We start from the raw sequence: 22,681 nt of genomic DNA, 5'->3' as shown, positions 1-22,681 counted from the left end.
GGCTGAAACTAACTGAAAAACACTATTCTGACTGAATTGTTATGAGAGAAAAATACTGTTTCGACTAAAAAAAACTGGACAAGCCAAATATGGGGTAAGCCGAACGGGCCTAAGGTGTTCAATTCAAATGAAATAGGACAGGATCACTCCCTATAAATTATCCCGGGGTGTTCAGTTCACAGATCCAAACAAGAAATTGCGTCCGTTCGTTTGGAGGAATTCTTGAGGAATTTAGAGGAATCTGGATGAATCTGTGAGAGAAAAACACTGTTTCGGATGAAAAAAAAAAGCGGCTCAAGCCGGGTTTAAGAGCACGCGAACGGGCTGTAGTACATCATAGCACATCTGGCGAGTTCAAGTCGATTATAACAACTTACCATCCACATATCCAACAAATCCATCAACATCAGGCTGAACAGCAGTAAAAAAACAACAGGCAGTTGAAGACGAAGCGTGCCTGAAAGAGCAGGGAGGATACATTAGTGTACAAAATACTTATGGGTGGTTCGATGATTTGTTCCAGTAGTTAATGTTTAAAGAACAAAGATGATGTTGTTTCTAACTCCTAATTTGGCTCATCTGAAGTCGTCAAAGTAGAGGAGTGTTCCAGTATTCTACTTTATATTTTATATTATTAAACTATGCATATAGAGTTGCCACGTTTGACATTTGTCTATCTACCCTCCGCTTTATTGCAAATGCACAGATTAATAGAAAGGGTGAAAACTAATGGATCTCCACTAAACCAAACCCAACAACACACCAATACAAGTCCATCTGTACATGTACAATCATACTAAACACATTGATGTTGTAACCTGAATTTCTGATCCAGACCCAAAACAAATTATGGGATATAATATTTTTTTGAGTTAAATGCACTAGAGGTCCATTAACTCATAAGGAGGTTTCAGTTAGGTCCATCAACCTTCAAAGTACATTTTTTATCCATAAACTTTGTATGCGTATCACTTAGGTTCATACTTTCTCCACGTTGGCTTCTCATGCTGATGTGGCATGATGATTAGGCTCAATCATGCATGCAGCCCTATGCCAATGCAAACCCGCCAAGATCGTGGCGCAGTCAGTGGCGTCCAACAGCGGCAGCACCGCCGCCAGCAACGTCTCGCTGCACGTCCCGACACAGGCCAAGAAGACCACGGTGGCCGTGTCGTCGTTGTCTACCACACTGACGGCCGCCGCGGCGCTCGCGGGCGCCTTCTTCTCGTCGTTGGCGTCGTTGGACGCGGCGCTGGGCGCAACGTGTGGCGGACGTGGCGACGGACGCCAGGGAGCGACAACCGCGGCCAGCTGCTGCTCTTCGTGGTGACGCTCGCCATCGGGTGGGTGCTCTACGAGATCCTGTAGCCGGCGCTGAACCAGCTGAACCGCATGCACAGCCAGGCCATGGTCGCCGGCACTGGGCCTCGGCACCGCCGCCACCGCCTCCAGGATGTCGGCCGCGCCCGAGGCCTTTCGCCGCCGCGGCATAGGACCTCGACGCGCACGACAACCGGGGCCTCCTGCTGCTCCCTATTCGCCGCCGCCGGCATGAACCGTGACAAACAAGATGCGCATAGTCACCAGCGTTCCTCGCAGCAGACACGTCGTCAGCACCGCCCCTCACCGTCATCGGACCCTCCTCTCTCCGGCGTTGTGCGTGCACAGCTCACAGCAGAGGCACGTACAGGTTGCGTAGCCTCGGCTTCTCCTCCCTGTCGCGTCGCACGCTTCATGTTCGCCTTGCGCGGTCTGCTGTGCCGCCGACGCCATCGACGGCCTTGACCATGCACGGCGACCGTGGCCGATGCTACCTCGCTGCCCAGCACTGCCGCTGATGCACTGCATCGATGGACCTGCACACCAAGTCAGTCAATTCATGAATGAGATGCCATGCAAGGTTTCAAGGTACGGAGTGAACTGAATGAACTAGCTGGAGTCTCAAGATCAAACGAGAAATGCTAATACTCGACCTCTCCGATCGTCCGGTGCCAGGTGACAATCACGTCCATGGACGACGACGCTCCGACACCTCCGATCTGATCCTTGCCACCGAGTTCTGTCACCACGTCCACACGACGCTCTCCATGGCCGGCACGTCACAGGCTAATCCCGCTACGGGCGGCAGCGTGCATGCATGGCAACCACATGTCGGCGCTCCGAACCAAGTTCTTGGTACTGTGCTACCGCTCTCGGTCAATCCGCTGGACACATACGCAGGGCCGCATGACATGTTGAGCTCCTGCAGCGCGGAGGAGGCGGTGAACAGGGACCCCGGGATGGCGCCGGAGAAGGCGTTGTCGGAGAGGTCGAGGATGCGGAGGCTCGGCGGCAGCGGGACCCCCGCGGGGAGCTTGCCATGGAACCAGGTGAGCGCGCAATGGAGCGTCAGCTCTTCTTGCTCGGATAGGTCCCGCGACGTGGGCGCGTGGAAGACTATGACCATTCACGCCGCACATACTGTCGTAGTCGGCGCCGGTGGTGTGGGAGCTGGCCAGCACGGCCTGTGCCAGTGGGAGGCGCAGCAGCTCGTCCAGCACACAGAGGAGCGCGCGCACGTGCGCCAGCAAGAGTGGGTACTTGGGGCCCGGGTTGGACGTCCATGACCGCAGCGCCAGGAGCTGGTCGTCCACGTTCGCCAGCAGCGGGTGCGTGTGGCACGGCACGCTCGCCGAACGCACGTGCCCTGCCACTGCTAGCGGCCTCGCTGATCTCTCCGGCGGCGGCACGGTCCCGCTGATCTCGAGACGACGTCGAGAGGAAGACGATCGACGACCTGGAGCAGTTGGGTTGTCGCGGTGCTGGTCACTGTTTGAAAAGCCATGCACACGGCAGCAGAGCTGAACTGAGCAGGCAGCTGGCATGGATGGATCACCGACGAAGCTTCTGTGAAGTGGACGGCTCCACATGCACAGCACACGCTGACACGCACACACGCAGACTGCAGGAGCCTCACTGCAGCTTCCTCGTCCTGGCCGACGCCTTCGGCACATTCCTGGCGGCGCTCGTGTCGCTCCGGCAGCACGAGGCCGAGCTCCGTGCCGCCGTGCGCAGGCGCGACGGCGCCAAGCTGGCCTCGGCCGCGTGCGCGCAGCGGCAGGCCGGGAGGCAGCTCGAGCAGCTCGCCGCCGCCGTCGCGCGCGAGGCTGCTAGGTGCGTGCGCCCTGCTGCCGCCACCGCCACCGCCTCGGCTTCGCCCAAGAAGAGACGGCTGCCGCCGCTGTCCAGGAGCAGGAGGACGCGACTCCATCGAGTTGGCGCGCTCCAGGAGGTCCGCGAGCATGGCGCGGTCGACGTCCGGTGGGAACGCGGCCTTCTACGACACCCTGACGCACGTGGCTTGCAGCGCGTAAGGCATACGGTGATCCCGTGTGCATCCGATGTTCGGCACCGAGGTAGGGGCGCTCACCCACAAGCTGTTTGACAAAATACATTGCCAAGAGCTGCTTCAGAAGAACATGTCAGCAGACCATGTCAGCATGAGAAGCCCGCGTGGAGAAGTATGGACCTAAGTGATACGGCATACAAAGTTTATGGATCCAAAAAACCACTTTGAAAGTTGATGGACCTAACCAAAACCTCCTCATAAGTTAATAGACCTCTGGTGCATTTAACTCATTTTTTTTTTGTGTGCGCTCTTGGTCCTTCCGTGCCTATGCCTTGGCCGGCGATGGTCAGTCATTAATATTTCAATTATGGGATATAATATTTTGTGTGCTTTTGGCTTCTTCCATGCCTATGCCATTGGCCGGCAATAATCATAACACTTCATTGGTAATAACGGCTGCTTATAGGTTGCCCATGAGACAAACTTGTTTTGATTATTAGAACAACCACAAGGTGCGTGAGAAGCATTCTCGTGTTCTTCTCATACGCCCTGTAAGCTGAAGGGAATGCATAGAGGTTTGTTTCTTTTACCTCTCTCGCCCATGCCTTTCTACTTGATCTTTCAAGCTTTGAGCTCCTCAAAATTACTCAGCAGGATATGAAGCGTTGCTAGGATGCCTCATTGCTGGGGTGATAATTGGGGCCATTGCTATTTTCTGCCATGTCAGGAGAAGAGCCAGCAAGTTTCAACCATCAAGAAACGATATCGGTAATTTCACTAATTAATTAGTTGCACATCCATATGAATATAGAAGTTACTGAGATGAGTTTTTTTACCCACTAATAGCAATATGAACTTACGAAGTCGCACATGTTATTTTTTTTTCTTGCAGAGGTCGCGGTGGCATCCCTTGAGTATGAGGAGACTACCTGCAAGCCGATGTCGATCAAAGAAATATACACAGCAACTGAAAGCTTGAGTCCATCAAACATCATTGGACAGGGTATTGCAGGTACGTGTCCATAATAGCTGATTCACGGTTATGGTTTCTGTACCATAAAGCAAGCGGAAAGTATATTTTTCATCCAAGAACATGAGACTTAGAAACCATACTGTTAAAGTATGTTGTTCTTTATGGTGTGCAACTTGTTCCTCTTGTGGTTCCAGGGAAGGTCTACAGAGGAGTGCTTGCAAATGGCTGGCCTGTTGCAGTGAAGCACATCGTTAAGAATGAGCATGCAGAAACCTTCCTAAGGGAAGTTAAAAGCCTCTCACATGTCAGGCACCCGAATCTTGTGTCATTAAGAGGTTACTGTGACGGACAGGAGGAGTGTTTTCTTGTGTATGAGCTGTGCATCAACGGTAACCTATCAGAATGGCTATTTGGTGAGTAACAGGATAGCCTAAACATTTAAAGTGATGACTAGAACTCTAGAAATCTATACATTATTGCGTAATTGAAGAAAAGAATAATTTGATTCTAGGAAAAGATAAGAACCTTTCATGGATTCAGAGGCTTCAGATAGCACTTGGAAGTGCTTGTGGCCTTTGGTTCCTGCACATATATCCTGAAGGCTGCATCGTTCACCGTGACATCAAGGTTTGTTGCATGATCTGAAAGGCTTCAGTGCATCTATAGATTCATGTTTAGTCCAACTCATACTTGCTATGACAGCCAACCAATATACTTCTTGGGGTTGATATGGAACCCAAGCTGTCGGATTTTGGACTCTCAAGGGTCATGGACTTAGGTGTGTCGCATGTAAGCTCTGAAGTCAGAGGAACGTTTGGCTATGTTGATCCAGAATACCGCCACAACCACAGGGTGAATGCTGCAGGGGATGTGTACAGCTTCGGCATGGTGCTCCTGCAACTCCTGTCAGGAAAACGAGCAATCAACATCATGAATACTGCTATGCCAATGTCACTGGACAAAATGGTAAGATCATAAGCAGTTAAAGTAAGATATTACATTCTGAGACGAATAATTGATTGAGCCGAATATGTGTACCTGTCGTTCCCAGGCTTCTACACTTATCCAAGATGGCAATGTATCAGAGTTTGCTGATCCTAGGTTGAATGGAGAGTATTCAACGGAGGCATTTTATCTCAGTTTGAAGCTTGCTCTGTTATGCACTGGCCACAAGAAGCAACGGCCATCCATGGAGCAAGTTGTATCAAGGCTTGAGAAGGCTCTTGAGATCTCCATGAGAGATGATGCAAAGCGCAACAACATTAGCATTGTCGAATCCCTTTCATAGCTAATATGTGTAATCCTTAAACCCCTTGATGTTTACATGACCATGCTTAAACATTTTTGTGCACTAAGTGAACCAAAACCAATTGAGACATTGAGTGGTGAGAAATTTACGTTAGAAAACTTTTAAGACAAACCAATAGAATTACTTCACGCCTATAACCAGAGATAGTTAAAGACCAAATCTAGGGACAGTCAGCCTGAATGGCTGTCGTTTATGCTGGTGGGCTGGCTGCTGTGGCTGTGCGCTGCCCTTGGGCTCGCTGCCGTAGCGCCTTGGCACCTGTCCAGCAGCAGTTGCAGCTGCAGCGCTGTGTAGCACCGCCGATCAGGGCCAGATCTACAATCCAGACTTCTATTATAACACACGCTTGGATATTTCAGCACCTTTTCTATCACAGTATACAGAGAAGTATAACTAGAGCAGAGGAAAACCAATAAAAAGAGTCAAGCATGATACCTCTTAGAAAGACAATGATCCAGATAATGATAACGAGTTTAATGCAGCACTTGAATTCACTACGATGATCCAAGTGAATATGCTCTCTTTCAACTTACTACAAAAGGAAACACCAGTAAGTGCACAACGCGCGATAATTAGCTTGGCAGACATCATCACGTTACAGCATATACCAACTAGTACCAAATGAAAAATATGGTCATGCGTGCCTTGAATACCAATCATATGATCCACCTCCATGCGACCAATAAAAAAGATGAAATTCTTTCTCAACAGAAATCAATGTCATCCATATAACTTTATTCCATAACAATATATGCTTCCAGAAATACAGGGCTATACATAGGTGCACTAGCAATCATCCAGGTAGTAATTAAATCGAATTACAACATAATGCAGAAACCAGACTGTTAGTAAACAGATATTCTGCACAGATTGGAAGAAAAATGCACAATAGCAACACAAATTATTGAAGTGGCAGTTCATTCAGTGCATCTGTATAATCCTTTTGATCCATCGAAAGGACGCACAAGCCATGTGGGAGAAAAAGATAAATGGCAAGAAATATTATCACTCCGAGATCAGCTTCTTCGCCTATAGCAGGTTGAGGGGGTTGCCGCAAGTATATCTGACTGGCACACCACATACAATACAGGGTGGCTATCATCAGGATGAGAAAGAAAGACTGGTTTGATTTTTCTGCTGCAGACCTTCCATGCTTCACTCTGCCAAAACAAGGAACTCGTGTTTACAGAATTGCAATAAGGATTTGTAATGTTTTTCAGAAGGGAAAAGGTTTTGTAACGGATGGAGTGATGGAAACATTGAAAACTCAAGTGAGCGTATGTAAGATAGGTCTATATTTCTTTTTCTAGAATGCATAGGAGAACAGACTATCTTTGCATAGAAAGAAAGAAAGACAGGTTTGATACAACACTAAGCTGCTGTCTTGCAGTCTGCTGGCCAGAACACTTGAAACTATTATACAAAAATAGAACAGAAACAACCTAAAACAGACAAGTTATACAACAGGCACACTAAATAAAGAAACAGAATTTCGAATGATCTGGTGCCAACACTTTACACTTCTGGGGTGATAAGGATTGCCTATTTCCATCCATTACAAATGTGGGGAAAAAAAGTGATACAACTGAACATACCCAGGCCTAATGGACCAAACAGCATAATCAACTCCATAACAAACAGCCAAACAGGGTAATGAAAACCACAGACACCAAAAGTAGATGTTCTAAATTCTAGAGTTGTACATAAAAAGTTTTTCCTTTTCTATTCTAACATACTGAGGAAAACCATAACTTCTATAGAGAATCAATTATAATTACTTGTTCTGTATACAAGGAACCGAGAATTTAAATTGTGTTTGTAGTGGCATAGCGGTGAGGTGCCAAAATGTGCTGCACTACTTGCAAGTAACCTAATCTAGTTTCTGTGTAACATTTTTTTAGTTTGTACTAGGGATAGTGCATGCAAAAAAGCTGTCACCTGTTGATGTACACAAATCCCCCCATGAGGCAAGTGCAAAGAAGTCCTACGACGAGCACTGCATCTGGATTGATAGGAGCACGACCTTTCCACCAACCAGTGCTCACTATCCAAGCGTACATTGTAGAATGTCCATTCTCCTGCAGCAGTATTGATGGATAAGTCTCATGTGTGGCTGGTCTTTGTGGGGCTATGATGCTCACATGGTCATGGTCCTTGTGGCTGTTTTTCTGTTTTTAGGACAGCATCTTAGACTAGAGGACAGCATCTTAGAGGACAGCATCTTAGACTAGAGGACAGCATCTTAGCTAGGACAGCATATTAGCATCTTAGACTAGCATCTTAGACTAGCATCTTGGCATATGCTTGGCTGGCTAGCAGCCTATAAATATGTAACCCCAACCCCTTGGGTTGGCATGGCATTTGTGTGAGCTTGTGTGAGAAATAGACAAGAAAATTGCCCCAACTCCTAGTGTCATCCTCTCTCGATGAGAGTAAGAATTCTCCTACTACCAAGAGTGAGAATTCAGCGACTAACAAGTGGTATCGGAGCCGTATTATCCTGTAGCCTGAGCATCTCTTGCTCATCTTCTCTCCCAGCCCCACAACAGCCCCAGCTGTTGGCAGCAGCAGCTCCTCCGGCCGCTCCTGTTCACTCCTCTCCCAGCTCGTCTGAAGCAGCCCTCTCCCCACGCAGCAGCCCCCGGTAGCGCGTCATGTCCGCAGGGCAGTCTCAGCGCTCGGTCGCCTCGAGCACGCGGCGTCGGCAGGAGGCCGAACTTGCCGCGGCAGAGGAACGCGAGCGAGCGGCGGCAGAGACCGCTGCGGCGGCGGCAAGGGCGTCGAGGCTAGCAGCGGCGGAGCTGGCAGCAGCCAGAGCAGAGGCGGAAGCAGCGGCGGCGGCGAATGCAGCGCGTGCGGCGGCGGCGGAGGTCGAGGCTCTGCGCGGCAGCATCGGCAGCTCCATTTCCGCTGACGACACCGCCGACGCGGACCTCGAGCTGCTAGAGAGGGAGGCAGCGCGAGCGCGGGCGGCGCAGTGGACAGCCGCGCACGTCCACGAGCGTGGCGGCAGCCCAGACAGGCGCGGACGCGCTGGCGGTGCTCCTGGAGGAGGCGCGCACGGCGGTGGCGCTCCTGGGGCAGCCGCGCACGCCCACGAGCGCGGCGGCAGCCCAGACAGGCGCGGACGCGCCGGTGGCGCTCCTGGAGGAGGCGCGCACGGCAACGGTGGCGGACGGATCGATGGAGAGCGCGGCCTTCACAGGCAGCGTGGCTCTCTCTCCCCGGATCGGTACCGACGGGTCGATGGAGAGCGCGGCCTTCACAGGCAGCGTGGCTCTCTCTCCCCGGATCGGTACCGTGGTTACCACGGGCTCCAGGCTGTTGTCAGGGACGTCGGTCCCGGCGGTGGGTGGCCTACCCTCACCAAGACCAACTACGTCGAGTGGGCTGCGGTGATGAGGGTAAAGCTCCAGGTGCGGCACATGTGGGAGGCAGTCCGGTACGGCGACGTCGACTACGACCTAGATCGACGGGCGTTGGATGCTCTCATCGCTGCAGTCCCGCCCGAGATGCAGTTCTCGCTTACCAGCAAGCGGACTGCCAAGGAGGCTTGGGACGCCATCGCTGCGGCACGCATCGGCAGCGACCGCGCCCGCAAGTCCACACTGCAGGCACTTCGCAAGGAGTGGGAGAACCTGGCTTTCAAGCCAGGTGAGGACGTTGATGACTTTGCTCTCCGTCTCAACACTCTGTTGCAGAAGATGGTGCAGTTCGGCGACGACACCTACGGCGAGGAGAGAGCTGTCGAAAAGCTCTTCCGCTGCGTCCCCGAGAAGTACAAGCAGATGGCTCGCTCGATCGAGTCGCTGCTGGATCTCTCCACGATGTCGATCGAGGAGGCGATAGGTCGCCTCAAGGTCGTCGATAGTGATGAGCCACAGTCCCTCTCAGGGCCCATCACCACTGGCGGGAAGCTCCTTCTCACTCGGGAGCAGTGGCTTGCCAGCCAGGGTGACCGGAGGAAGGGGGAGCCTTCTTCCGCGACAGGCGGCCGCAAGCGTGGCAAGCCACGTAAGGCGCGCAGAGACGCCCAGGCCGGGGCGCGAGGACGTGCCGAGGGTGATGCCCGCGGAGGCGCCCAGGGCGGCGCCGCCGGCAGGCACAAGCCGGCACGAGACGACGCCTGCCGCAACTGCGGCCAGCTTGGCCATTGGGCCAAGGACTGTCGACAGCCACGACGCGGCCAGGCCCACGTCGCACAGGCGGAGGAGGAGGAGCCGGCTCTGTTCATGGCACATGCCAGCATCGAGCTACCTCCAGCGGCACCGGCCGCAGCGGCTCTCCTCCACCTTGACGAGCCAAAAGCACACGCCCTCCTCGGCGACAGCTCCGGCAACGACAAGACTGACGGGTGGTGCCTCGACACCGGCGCCACCCATCACATGACCGGTCGACGGGAGTTCTTCACCGAGCTTGACTCTAGCGTCCGAGGCTCCGTCAAGTTTGGGGATGCCTCCGGCGTGGAGATCAAGGGCGTCGGCTCCATCATCTTCACCGCCGTGTCTGGTGAGCACAGGCTGCTCACCGGAGTCTACTACATCCCCGCGTTGAGGAACTCCATCATCAGCTTGGGACAGCTGGATGAGAACGGTTCACGCGTGGTGGTTGAGGACGGAGTCATGAGGATTTGGGATCGTCGTCGTCGCCTTCTTGCCAAGGTATCCAGAAGCGCAAATCGACTCTACGTGCTTAACGTGCAGGTGGCACAACCCCTCTGTCTCGCTGCTCGTCGGGACGACGAGGCGTGGCAGTGGCACGAGCGTTTCGGGCACCTTCACTTTGAGGCCCTGAAGCGGCTCAGTGCCACGGAGATGGTGCGAGGCCTGCCGTGCCTCGACCATGTGGAGCAGCTCTGCGACGTCTGCGTGTTGACGAAGCAGAGGCGACTCCCCTTTCCCCAGCAGGCGAGCTTTCGAGCCAAGGAGAGGCTCGAGCTCGTGCACGGGGACTTGTGTGGCCCGGTGACACCGGCCACACCGGGAGGACGACGCTACTTCCTGCTGCTCGTCGACGACCTCTCCCGCTACATGTGGGTGATGGTCCTCGGCAGCAAGGGAGAGGCTGCGGACGCCATCAGACGCGCGCAGGCTTCTGCGGAGGCGGAGTGCGGCCGCAAGCTGCGCGTGCTGCGCACCGACAACGGCGGTGAATTCACGGCGGCTGAATTCGCGTCGTACTGCGCTGACGAGGGCATTCAGCGCCACTACTCCGCGCCGTACAGCCCGCAGCAGAACGGCGTCGTCGAGCGGCGCAACCAGACGGTTGTGGGGATGGCTCGGGCCCTCCTCAAGCAGAGGGGGATGCTGGCTGTCTTCTGGGGAGAGGCGGTGGTGACGGCCGTCTACATCCTCAACCGCTCGCCTACCAAGGCGCTCGACGGCAGGACGCCGTACGAGGCTTGGCATGGGCGCAAGCCGGCGGTCTCCCACTTGCGGGTCTTCGGCTGCCTCGCGTTCGCCAAGGAGCTTGGCCACATCAGCAAGCTCGACGACAGGAGCACTCCGGGAGTGTTCATCGGCTACGCGGAGGGCTCGAAGGCCTACCGCATCCTCGACCCGAAGACACAGCGTGTGCGCACGGCGCGCGACGTTGTGTTCGACGAAGGGCGAGGATGGGCGTGGGACAAGGCGGTGGACGATGGCTCGGCTCCGACTTACGACGACTTCACTGTCGAGTACGTCCACTTCGAGGGAGCTGGGGGAGTAGGCAGCTCTTCTTCGGCGAGCGCGTCTACCCCAGTCCCCGAGCCTCCACCGACCCCGGCGCCTGCTACTCCGACAGCTCCACGCTCTCCAGCCAGGACCTCGGCTACGATGAGTTCTTCGCCGGCTTCACCACAGCCGGCAACGCCACGCACTCCAGCACCGACAGGCACCTCTCCGGGCACGTCTACTCCAACACCAGCTCGTGTCGAGCATAGCCCGGTTGAGCTCGCTACTCCGCTCTCTCACGACGAGGAGCGCATCGACGCGTACCACGACGGCGAGCCGTTGCGGTACCGTACGATGGAGAACCTTCTCGGCGACCAGTTGGTGCCGGGACTGGTGCCTCATGACCTGGAGGACCTGGAGGCGCAGTTGCACCTTGCGTGTGACGACGGCGAGCCTCGGTCGTTCGCAGAGGCCGAGAGACACGCGGCATGGCGCGCCGCGATGCAGTTGGAGATGGATGCGGTTGAGAAGAACCGCACCTGGGAGCTTGCTGACCTTCCTCGTGGTCATCGCGCGATCACCCTTAAGTGGGTGTACAAGCTGAAGAGGGATGAAGCCGGTGCCATCGTCAAGCACAAGGCTCGCTTGGTGGCACGAGGTTTCGTGCAGCAGGAGGGGGTCGACTTCGACGACGCCTTTGCTCCCGTGGCACGGATGGAGTCCGTGCGACTCCTCCTTGCGCTAGCTGCCCAGGAGGGCTGGCGTGTTCATCACATGGACGTCAAGTCGGCGTTCCTTAACGGCGACTTGAAGGAGGAGGTCTACGTGCACCAGCCGCCGGGATTTGCGATCCCCGGCAAGGAGGGCAAGGTGCTCCGCCTGCGCAAGGCCCTCTATGGCTTGCGACAGGCACCGAGGGCGTGGAATGCCAAGCTGGATTCCACGCTAAAGGGGATGGGCTTCGAGCAAAGCCCGCACGAGGCGGCCATCTACCGACGGGGCAATGGAGGTAATGCCCTGTTGGTGGGTGTCTACGTCGACGACTTGGTGATCACCGGCACCAAGGATGCGGAGGTGGCGGCATTCAAGGAAGAGATGAAGGCCACCTTCCAGATGAGTGACCTGGGGCCTCTCTCCTTCTACCTGGGAATCGAGGTACACCAGGATGACTCTGGGATCACGCTTCAACAGACCGCCTACGCCAAGCGCGTCGTTGAGCTAGCTGGGCTCACCGACTGCAACCCAGCTCTCACTCCGATGGAGGAGAGGCTGAAGCTGAGCCGCGACAGCACGACGGAGGAGGTGGACGCTACGCAGTACCGGCGTCTTGTGGGGAGCCTTCGCTACCTCGCCCACACACGGCCGGACTTGGCATTCTCCGTCGGCTACGTTAGTCGGTTCATGCAGCGACCGACGACGGAGCACCAGCAGGCTGTGAAGAGGATCATCCGCTATGTTGCGGGGACTCTCGACCACGGCCTCTACTACCCGAGGTGCCCTGGGGCGGCACACTTCGTCGGGTACAGCGACAGCGACCACGCCGGCGACATCGACACCAGCAAGAGCACGAGCGGGATCCTCTTCTTCCTCGGCAAGTGCCTCGTTAGCTGGCAGTCGGTCAAGTAGCAGGTGGTGGCCCTGTCCAGCTGCGAGGCCGAGTACATAGCGGCCTCCACCGCTTCGACTCAGGCGCTCTGGCTCGCTCGACTGCTTGGTGATCTCCTCGGCAGAGACACTAGAGCGGTGGAGCTCAGGGTGGACAGCAAGTCCGCTCTGGCCCTGGCAAAGAACCCCGTGTTCCACGAACGCAGCAAGCACATCCGGGTGAGGTACCACTTCATCCGAAGCTGTTTGGAGGAAGGGAGCATCAAGGCGAGCTACATCAACACCAAGGACCAGCTTGCGGACCTGCTCACCAAGCCCCTTGGGAGGATCAAGTTCCTTGAGCTCTGCTCCAGGACCGGGATGGTTCAACTCTCCCACAAGACGACGCACAAGACTTAGGGGGAGAATGATGGATAAGTCTCATGTGTGGCTGGTCTTTGTGGGGGCTATGATGCTCACATGGTCATGGTCCTTGTGGCTGTTTTTCTGTTTTTAGGACAGCATCTTAGACTAGAGGACAGCATCTTAGAGGACAGCATCTTAGACTAGAGGACAGCATCTTAGCTAGGACAGCATATTAGCATCTTAGACTAGCATCTTAGACTAGCATCTTGGCATATGCTTGGCTGGCTAGCAGCCTATAAATATGTAACCCTAACCCCTTGGGTTGGCATGGCATTTGTGTGAGCTTGTGTGAGAAATAGACAAGAAAATTGCCCCAACTCCTAGTGTCATCCTCTCTCGATGAGAGTAAGAATTCTCCTACTACCAAGAGTGAGAATTCAGCGACTAACAAGTATAACATGAACTCAGTTGGGGAAAGTAAGACATTCAATTCCAAAGTATCAAAGGGAAAGGTTCATTTGTGATCTGAACAAATGTTACTTCACATGCAGAAACATCATGCCAGTTGGATTAGGTGGATATCTCTAGAACAACTTTTTTCCAAGCTGTTAAGCACACACTGTTAAAGTTGGGACATCAATTCTAGATATGCCTCCCCCATTCACGAGACATCCGTTGCCGGCTTTCAGTTGACAAAATTCCAAACTACTGTATGCTCACCTCAAACAAGTGATCCAAGAAAAAGTGAGAGAGCGAACCGGCAGAGATCAGCAAGAAACACTGCCTCTTTCTTAATGGTACCTGCAACGACACCAAGATAAAACAAAATCAGGCACGCAACACTAGATTGATACAGAGGCTTCTGGACTCTGAAGCTACTAAACACTATTCTGCAACAGAGGATTAAGATAATGCGGCATTTGTTAATCTAGAATGGCATTGACACCAAGTGTCGCTAGACTCTGAACGCAGCCATACCGAATAGTAGATTAAAAAAGGGCCAAGAAAAAATAGCAAATCCAAGGCGGCGAAAGAAAGATTCATGAGCAATTGAAAATTCCGGCACCCACCCCGGAGGGGGAGTCGAGGACGCCGGCGCGAAGCAGCCGGCGCGAGAGCCAGGCGTAGGCCCAGGCGAGCGGGAGGCTGAGGAGGAGCGGGTAGTAGAAGGGGTGGTGCACGGCGGCCATGGCGAGGTCCCCCGCGGCGGAGGCCGAGGGGAGGAAAGAGCAGAGCCACTCGGCGAAGGAGCCGAGGTCCGGGCCGAGGAACGCGTTCGCTGCGTAGAAGGCGCAGTGGTGCGGCCCGAAGCGGCGGTCCGGGCCGGCGAGCCGAGACAGCGCCGCACCGCCCGTCAGAGCGTACAGCAGGTGCGCCCCTGGCCCCGGCATCCCGCTCCTTTGGCCGCTGATAAGCTAGCTCGGTCGCCGCCGCCGGCCGACGGAGGCGTGGCGCGCGGTGGTGTTTGTAAGTTCGTTTGGTAGGAGGAGTAGAGCGGAATCGGGAGACGAGCTTCCCTGTAGGCGACGACGACGGTGGGTTCTTGGTTTGGTTAGTAGGCAGCTTTTCCTTTCCGCAGTCGTCTCGGCTTCCGCGGTTTCCTCTTCTGCTGTCACCGCGAGACGCCAATGTAACGGTTAACGGTCACGTGTTTTGACCTGTACTCAACCCTGGTCAGCATGTGTTGCAGGTTCTAGAGGTCTGGTCATAAATAGTCCTAGCTGTAACGTGGACAACTGTTTTTAGCTAAAATATAGCTCTAATACTAATGTGATGACTTCAGCTTTCTATAAGAGCTTATGTATAACCACTTTATGAGCCAAAGCTATACGTACATATTTGACGCTTATGTTTCCAAATTTAATACTTTTGATAACTGCTACCCGCTAAAGTTTCAAAACTTTGTTAATCAAAACGGCACTGCTAGCGCCCGGACGTTTGGATGGACGCACGAGGCTACAGTCTGTTGCGCCTTTGTTTTGTGCATCCACACGAGGGCCTGCGTCGCTCGGAGTCGCCTGCTTTAGCGCCCACACGGGGGCTCGCGCCGCGCACTCGCGTGGGGACTGCTTGCATCCCCTCCCGTTTCCCATACGAATCACATGTATAACACCCTGATCTACTTTTGAAACATACAGATGCAATACCTGCAACATACAAAAGAAGACAGATAAAACACTTCAAACATGTGTCTGAAACACTTGCAAAAACACGTGAAAAACACTTGAACATCATTGCAACACATATGCAACATGCAGATAAAACATTTGCAACATATGTATGAAACATATGCAATATCCAGATAAACACACGTGCAACATACGTCTAAAAAACAGATGAAACATTGAGAACAGATTTGCAACATCCATATGAAACACTTGCAATATACCTCTGAAACATCCGGAACAAACATTTGCAACACGCGTTTTCAACTGCAACGGGCGGCGCGGCGAACTGACGTAGTGGAGGCGACCGCGAGCAGATGGCGGCACCCGACGCGGTGGAGGCGACCCGCCGCGGTGGAGTCGGCCACGGCAGGCCTACCTGGGCGTTGTGGCTCGGGGACGGCATGAGGAAGGCCATGAGGCCAGCGCAACCGAAGAACTTGGCGACGAAGACATGGTGTGGCCTTGTGCTTCGGCACCATCGATCCACTACAGCGGGCAAAGGTTGGCAACGGCAGCGCGTGGCCAGCAGTACCGGGCTCTCCAAGCGCAGCAGGGAGAGGAGAGGAGAGGAGGGGCGTCAGCGGTGGAGAGGAGCGGGGGCACCAGCAGAGGGAGTTCGGATAGAAACGCCTTCTTGCCGACTACCGAGGGAGAGAGCGAAGAGAGAAGAGTCGTGTGACTGAGGCCCCGTTCGCGTGCCCTTAAACCCGGCTTGATCCCCTTCTTTTTTTTCATCCAGAACAGTGTTTTCCTCTCACAAATTCCTCCAAATTCATTCAGATTCCTACAAAATTCCTCCAAGCGAACAGGGCCTGAGCGTTGTCCGGATAGAAACGGACCGTCCAAACGCCCTAAAGCCCCATTCGTTTCACAGGGAATGGCTACCAGGAAAAATTCCAGCCGGGAATGGTAGTTAATTTATACAAGCTTTTATTACCTGGAATAATTCCTGGCCATATTCACCTCAAACCGAACAGGCCCTAAATAAAGCATTACCAAAACGTTGGGAGTCAAAACTCAATTGAGCAACCGTCCCAACGAACCACCAAACGGGGCCCTTGGTAACCCATACGTAACGGCTTAGCTAATCATACCCGCTCGGATGCTCCGCATATTCTAGTCATCAAGAAGGGCAAATCATGATTCCAAGGTTCCACCATACGATACGATACTACGATAGAGTGTACACCTTTTAGGAGCAGCTCAAGACAGACCGCACTACTTTTTTTACAGCAAGCAGCGGTGCTTCTTATTACTACAGTTTTCCACTCGCATCACAAGCTCACTTCATTGTCACAGTGGCTCCTCCGTCTAGGAGGCGTCGCAGTCCATGGGTGTGGCGGCGGCGTCGCAGTCCATGGGCACGGCGGCGTCTTCCACCCGCTTCCGGCACCTGCGTGCCGCCTTGATCGCCAGCAGGGTGTCACAGACGATCCACGGGAAGCTCCAGAACTGCTTCTCGCCGCGGCGGTCCCGGTGGTACGTCACGTGGTACCATGCCGACGCCACCTTCGACGCGTCATCAGCCCTGCACGCCCTGAGCCACCCCCTCACCTCTACGTGCAGGGCGTCGACGGCGGCGATGATACGGTCCTTCATCTCGAAGTAGCGCTTGTTGTCCCGCCGCAGATACACCAGCTTGTTCCGGATGTTGCCCGTCAGGACCTCGTCCTCGCCCTCCGCGGAGTAGTAGGTCATCAGGGTGCCCAGCTTCTCGGCGTACGCCTCGTACTGCTCCTCAGCGGTGTCCAGGAACTTGTCGAAACCGGCGACCTCGAGGTCCGGGTCATACACGCAGCTCGGTGGGGCCGCAGGCAGGAGTGCTTCTGCGTTCTCCTCGTGGCGCAGGGCTGCACGGTAGAGCTTGCCGAGGACGCCGTTGGAGACGTACATTGGCCTCTCCCATCGTTCCATGAAGTCTGGGAACTCCCGGGGCCTCAGCGCCAGGGGCATCTCGGCTGGAGCTCCTGTCTTGGCAAAGTCGACCGCCATGGAGTGCAGGGCGGCCAGCTGGAGGCACTCAGGGCTGCGAGCTTTCAGCGGATTACGGTCTGCGTGGATCAAGTGGGCGGTGGAGATAACACCGAGGGCATCATTTATCATGTAACTGACGAAGTGCTTCTGAATTTCCTGCAAGCATTTGCATGCAGATGTTCATTTGTAACATTTTGCTCAAGCGAAAATAACCATGCAAGACGGCGAAATATGCAGGCATTTGCTGAATGTTCACGGTGAGCATAATGCACATACCATCTTAATACCATGCTGACTGGACTAAAATGTGGTCTTAGCAGCGAGTTCTATATGCTCATTATTGCCCTATCAACACCTGTTTCATGAGGTTAATCCTAAATGCATACACACATTTTAGAAACATGCAAGGTTCCTTAGCTCCGTACATATCATTATCATTAAAATGCCTTAATCCATCGTCTCAGGGGAACGATCGCTTATAACTGATATTTTGCGACTATAGAAATCCGATTAACCGAATAAGAACAACAGCAAATCAACCATAGTATATACATATAATCCAGAAAAATGAGTGAATGAAAGACACTCAGGAGTATGGAGTGTACCTCGAGTGTAACAGCATGGTCCATTATGCGTGGCCTCGTTGCAGTGTAGTCCATAGGTGCATCAACCTTCTCCGGAATCAGTTTGTCATCCCAAGTAATAAAGTAGATGTCGCCATCCAAATCGCCACCCGAGCATTCATTTGGATGAGGCCTAAATAATTTGAAGATTACAAGTAAGGATAATACAAGCATTGACAACATTAATCCAAATGGTTAATTGTAAACTACAAAATCAACATAATATGGATAACATTGCTAGCAGAGACAGATACAGTGTCTTAGTTCAGTAGACAGGCTGCTTCACAGCCATGGACAGAGAAATTGAACTCCACATTCTGAAGATAAGTCATTTTTCAGCTTCAGAATAGCAAACATACCTTTCCCCTCTCTGAGGAAATACAACACAATCAATAAGACCCCTAGCATCCAATGCAGGATCATATACAGCTTCAAGTACTCTGACATCACCAGGATGGAGACATGGGTTTTTTGTGATTGCAACTTTTCCAACAATTACAGCTGTTTTGCCATCATCATTGCAAAAGAATGGCTGTTCACTGTACTTCTGCTCCTTGCGATTCTTTGTAATTCTGATGTAAACTTGGCCATAGTCTAATTTGCAGGTTTCATCCAAACAACCAATAAGAACACGGCCTTTCTGGACATGAATCTTACACCTAGTTCTTATGTCGGTCAGCCTATTAGCCCGATGGGCTTTAAGAATCATTAACAGGTAAGGCTCTGAACTTGGTTCATAGCCTTGCAGCAGCATCTCAGCTGCCGTCTTGGTATCAGTACCACCAATTTTCCCTAGGACAGACAAAGCGGCTTCTTTGTTTGTTAGCATTCCATCTGATTCGTGCATGTCATCTTGTTGCATCGATTCAAATACTTCATCCTTTATCCCCAATGTCGAAAGAAGAGAGATAATTTCACGGTTCACATAACATGGCTGAGACTTGCTCCAATTTGTAATGTTCAGCATAGTGCTCTTCGATTCAAACTTCTTCATACTAGGTCGTAGAGAAAGATTGAAAAAGGAAGTAGGGTCAACAGCAACGACTCCTTTATAGCCCCCATACCTTATTTGAAAAGCAGAGGGAAGGTGAGCAGGGTCTAATCCAATTAACTTGGCAACATTTCTGGCAAATCTAGTAGAAATCTTCCCAATACCATCAGAAAATATATATTTAGTGCCATCAGTTGTGACTTCAATATCTGGAATTACTTCTACATCATATGATGTGACTTCTAATGTTTGCCTGGAGGAGCTAAACAGTTGGCCCATTCTAGCTGCACACTTGGAGACTGAACGGATATCTTCGAAGTGGCCCATCCACCTCCTTATACTCTCAGCAGTCAAAGAATTATTTGAAGCAAACATCCAAACAGAATTACCACGAAGTTGACTTGCTGAAAAGGCCAAAAATTCATATTTTTTTGGGCCAATGCAAAATCCTTCCTTTAGAATGGAGAGAATACGATGATACAGGCCAGTTTTCAAGGGTGTAGAAAAGAAACCTTGTTCAGTTCTAGCTGACAATGCATTGGGAGAAAGCTTGCTCCAATCTTCATCAACGAAAGTAACTCGAGCAAAGTCAGAAGCATACTGAGAGTGGTACTTAACCACGTAATTTGAAACTTCTTCCTCAGGTCCCAAGCAGTATATTTTTGATGGTGTGATGTGAATTCTGTAACACCTCATCAATTTTCCACCCTCCTTCTTGTTGGACAACAAGGCTTTCTTGCTCATACTCATGCTATGAGCCTCATGTCTGATAAATTGCAAAGGTTCATAGCAGGTAGATTTTAATTTGCTCATTTTCTCAAATATTCTCCTTACAGTATCGATTGACAGCTCTTCAAGGACTTTAAACAGATCAGCGTTAACATGCCTGGCAACTAGCTTCCCCATGTGAACAAGAGAGTTCAGACGAAAAAGAACTTCGTAAGGCACGGAAAAGCCATTTGGGCAGTCAACAAGAGGAACCACATTGGAGGAGGAGCCAAATGCATCCATCGAAGAAATGGCCAATTCCCCTAATTCTCCTGAGAAGGGTAAACTTTCAAGAATTTCTGATACTGGTACACCTTTGCTCAGTTTCAGGACAAGAGTGGAACACTCGCCGAAAGAGTTATTAGGTGTAAAATCTAGTGCTCTGACCCATGCAAATTTGGCGTCCTCCTTGCATGCATGAAAGCGGTCATCTGTAAACCTTGATTTAACTGTAGACCCAAAAATTGCAGTGTATATTCTTGGTGCATAAGTCAGCTGAAGCAAGGATAATATTAATTTTATCAGAAGAGTAGCTTCAGATTAATTAAAAAAGATGACCAGAGAATATTGCAGCTGAAACAAATTGATAGTCGAAGAAATACGACAATCATTAAATCCATATCATTGCAGATAATATGTAATTATGTATTCAACAGGGCAGCTTAATATTAACAGGAAAAATTGATAGAATAGCATTTGTAAAATCTACTTCAATGTATTAAGTAAATAAATCTTAAACAGCTTACACTCAATAAAATATATGATGAAAAAGACATGCTTCAAATAACATGCAGAGGAAACTCGATTATGCTTGCATAAATATGAAGTTAATTGATCAGTTTCAAAGTAAAAGATCTTATCCCTTATGAGGATTACATTTATTGTGCATATCTCAACTCTCAAGTCGTTGAGTAATTACTCAAAATGGAAAATGGCAAGATTATGCAGTAAATGAATCATATGAAAACCTAGAGTGTGATTGTTTTGAATGCTGCTACACAACATATGCGATAGCGGACATAGAGAACTCAAGCAGGCCATCGAAGATTGCAAATATCCTTCTGTACAGCACTAGAGGAAGAAGAAAGCTCCATGTACAGGCTGCAACCCACTTGGGTATGCTCCCATTCTGCTGGTTTGTTAGGCCAGAATAGAGGTCCAATTATATGTTGATGTGGAGGAGATGATCGCTCAACTGTCAAAAGAGTTCTTCTGCAAGGCTGCTTTTTGCTGGACATTTGGTGTAGTTCTTTTCATTTCCTGAGTTCTGATGACAGTAGTCGAGGTTCTTTCAGTCATAGTTGCTTAAGAAGGTTTGTTCAGAGGTGTTTCGTCCGGAGAGAAGTCAAAGTCGAGTAGAATTATTGAAGGCTTGTATTTTGTAATAAGCTGGTAAGTGGTAACCCCAGTAAAACTCCTTTTAAGTTTTCAATAAAGCTGGGCCAATGGTCTTTGGTCTGAAAATATATCCGTAGATTTACTTGTTGACTTACATCTCACCCATATTGAGCTATTCTATCACAATCACTGGGTGAATCTCCTGGGCCCTGGCTACTGACCGAAAATGAGGGTTGATGATAATGCATATCAATCAGATATCTGTGTGTCGACTATTAATTCGAAACAGGCACACTTCAATTCATATAAGGGCGCATCAAGGTTTTGGAACTTTGTGCATTGAAACGAATAGCACGGTCTAAGCAGCTCACCTGCAGCAAGATGGCGCCCGTCCCATCAAGGTGGCACCCAAAGCACTCCCTGATGTCCTCAAAGAGAACCTCAAGCTTGTAGCTCCGGGAATCCTGCTTCAGGTAGAGGTCCACACGCCGCTTCCCCGGGATGACCTCGGCCCGCACGCCGTCCCAGGTGTAGGCCACCTCCAGCTCTCGCTCGGCGACACGGTTGCCTAGAATGAGGCTCGCGTCGGCGGCGCGGAGGGAGAGGTCGGGCGCGCGGGGCAGGAGGTCGGCGTGGGCGGGGGAGACGGAGAGGCAGGAGCCGAGGAAAGGGGGCAGGCGGCCCGAGGAGGCGAGGTCGATGGCGTGGGTAGCAGCGGAGGCGGAATCGAACTGGACGGAGCCGTGGCCGCGGCTGAGCCAACCGCGGTGGGCGGCGGCGATCTCGCAGGCGAAGGCCGCGCCGGCGGTGGTGACGGCGGAGTCAAAGAAGGCGAGCAGCTCGGCGGCGATGGCCGAGGCCGGGATGTTGGATACCCGCACCGTGGCCGTGGAGCCCGGCGCGGGAGCCGCCTTCGACATAGTGGCGGGGGAACGTTGAGCTGGAGGGCCGGGATCCCGGCGATGTCACGGCCGGGGGGTTCTGTGATAGAAAATAGGACCTCTACATCCTAGATCAGGCGATAAAAACTCAGATTCAGAGGGGCGCTCGGTTTCTCCTGCTAAACAACTTTAGTGGTTGTCCCGTATGTATGGTTTATTAAATATAAACTAATTACAAAATTAATTGCACAGCTTATGACTAATTTGCGAGACGAAACTTTTAAACCTAATTAGTCCATGTGTTTGACAACGTTGTGCTACAGTAAATATATGCTAATGACGAATTAATTAGACTTAATAAATTCGTCTCGCGGAGCACCGACGGATTATGAAATTTATTTTTTTTATTAGTATCGGGTTTATAAACCCGGGGTCTCTTACGGATCGGCTTCCCAAAGGCTCGGTCCCGCAGACAACGTTCCAAACAACACGTAACTCATGGGCCAACCCAAGTACCTAAACGACAGGCCAAAAGGACGATCCAATCACTGATCGGAAGGCCTGGCCGAGGAAACGGCGCCCGTTTTCGACTCCGGCCCACCTCTCCGACCTATTGGGATGTGTTCTCTCCCAACAAGGAAGATTCATTCAGATCGATCAAGTTCACTAGTACACAACAGCAGAACTACCGGGTTCAAACCACGAGCAAACGCTCGAACACTTA

The 22,681-nt window shown here is 51.9% G+C and overlaps 3 protein-coding genes across 3 annotated transcripts; 1 reads left to right on the top strand and 2 right to left on the bottom strand.

Annotated features, from left to right (window-relative positions):
• The first annotated feature begins 2,866 nt into the window (after positions 1-2,866).
• LOC136491955 (probable serine/threonine-protein kinase PBL23) lies at positions 2,867-5,619 on the top strand. Its single transcript, XM_066488143.1, has 7 exons — positions 2,867-3,395; positions 3,983-4,096; positions 4,221-4,340; positions 4,496-4,714; positions 4,813-4,928; positions 5,004-5,267; positions 5,353-5,619. Exons 1-7 carry the CDS (start codon positions 2,867-2,869, stop codon positions 5,587-5,589), a joined length of 1,599 nt encoding a protein of 532 aa, XP_066344240.1. The 3' UTR covers positions 5,590-5,619.
• Positions 5,620-6,328: 709 nt separating this feature from the next.
• Positions 6,329-14,793, bottom strand: LOC136490745 (uncharacterized). The gene is made up of 4 exons (XM_066486938.1): positions 14,285-14,793; positions 13,935-14,015; positions 7,549-7,688; positions 6,329-6,770 (listed from the first exon to the last, which is right to left on the bottom strand). The coding sequence occupies exons 1-4, from the start codon at positions 14,603-14,605 to the stop codon at positions 6,512-6,514; spliced, it is 801 nt and encodes a 266-aa protein (XP_066343035.1). The 5' UTR covers positions 14,606-14,793; the 3' UTR covers positions 6,329-6,511.
• A 1,729-nt stretch (positions 14,794-16,522) lies between these two features.
• Positions 16,523-22,124, bottom strand: LOC136490742 (probable RNA-dependent RNA polymerase 2). The gene is made up of 4 exons (XM_066486937.1): positions 21,448-22,124; positions 18,339-20,233; positions 17,962-18,112; positions 16,523-17,512 (listed from the first exon to the last, which is right to left on the bottom strand). Exons 1-4 carry the CDS (start codon positions 21,994-21,996, stop codon positions 16,694-16,696), a joined length of 3,414 nt encoding a protein of 1,137 aa, XP_066343034.1. The 5' UTR covers positions 21,997-22,124; the 3' UTR covers positions 16,523-16,693.
• Positions 22,125-22,681: the final 557 nt, after the last annotated feature.

This window comes from Miscanthus floridulus, chromosome 11 (assembly GCF_019320115.1).
Source record: "Miscanthus floridulus cultivar M001 chromosome 11, ASM1932011v1, whole genome shotgun sequence".
Classification (NCBI taxonomy): Eukaryota; Viridiplantae; Streptophyta; class Magnoliopsida; order Poales; family Poaceae; genus Miscanthus; species Miscanthus floridulus.
Note: the sequence above shows the minus strand (reverse complement) of the source record. Positions and strands in the feature narration are given on the sequence as shown.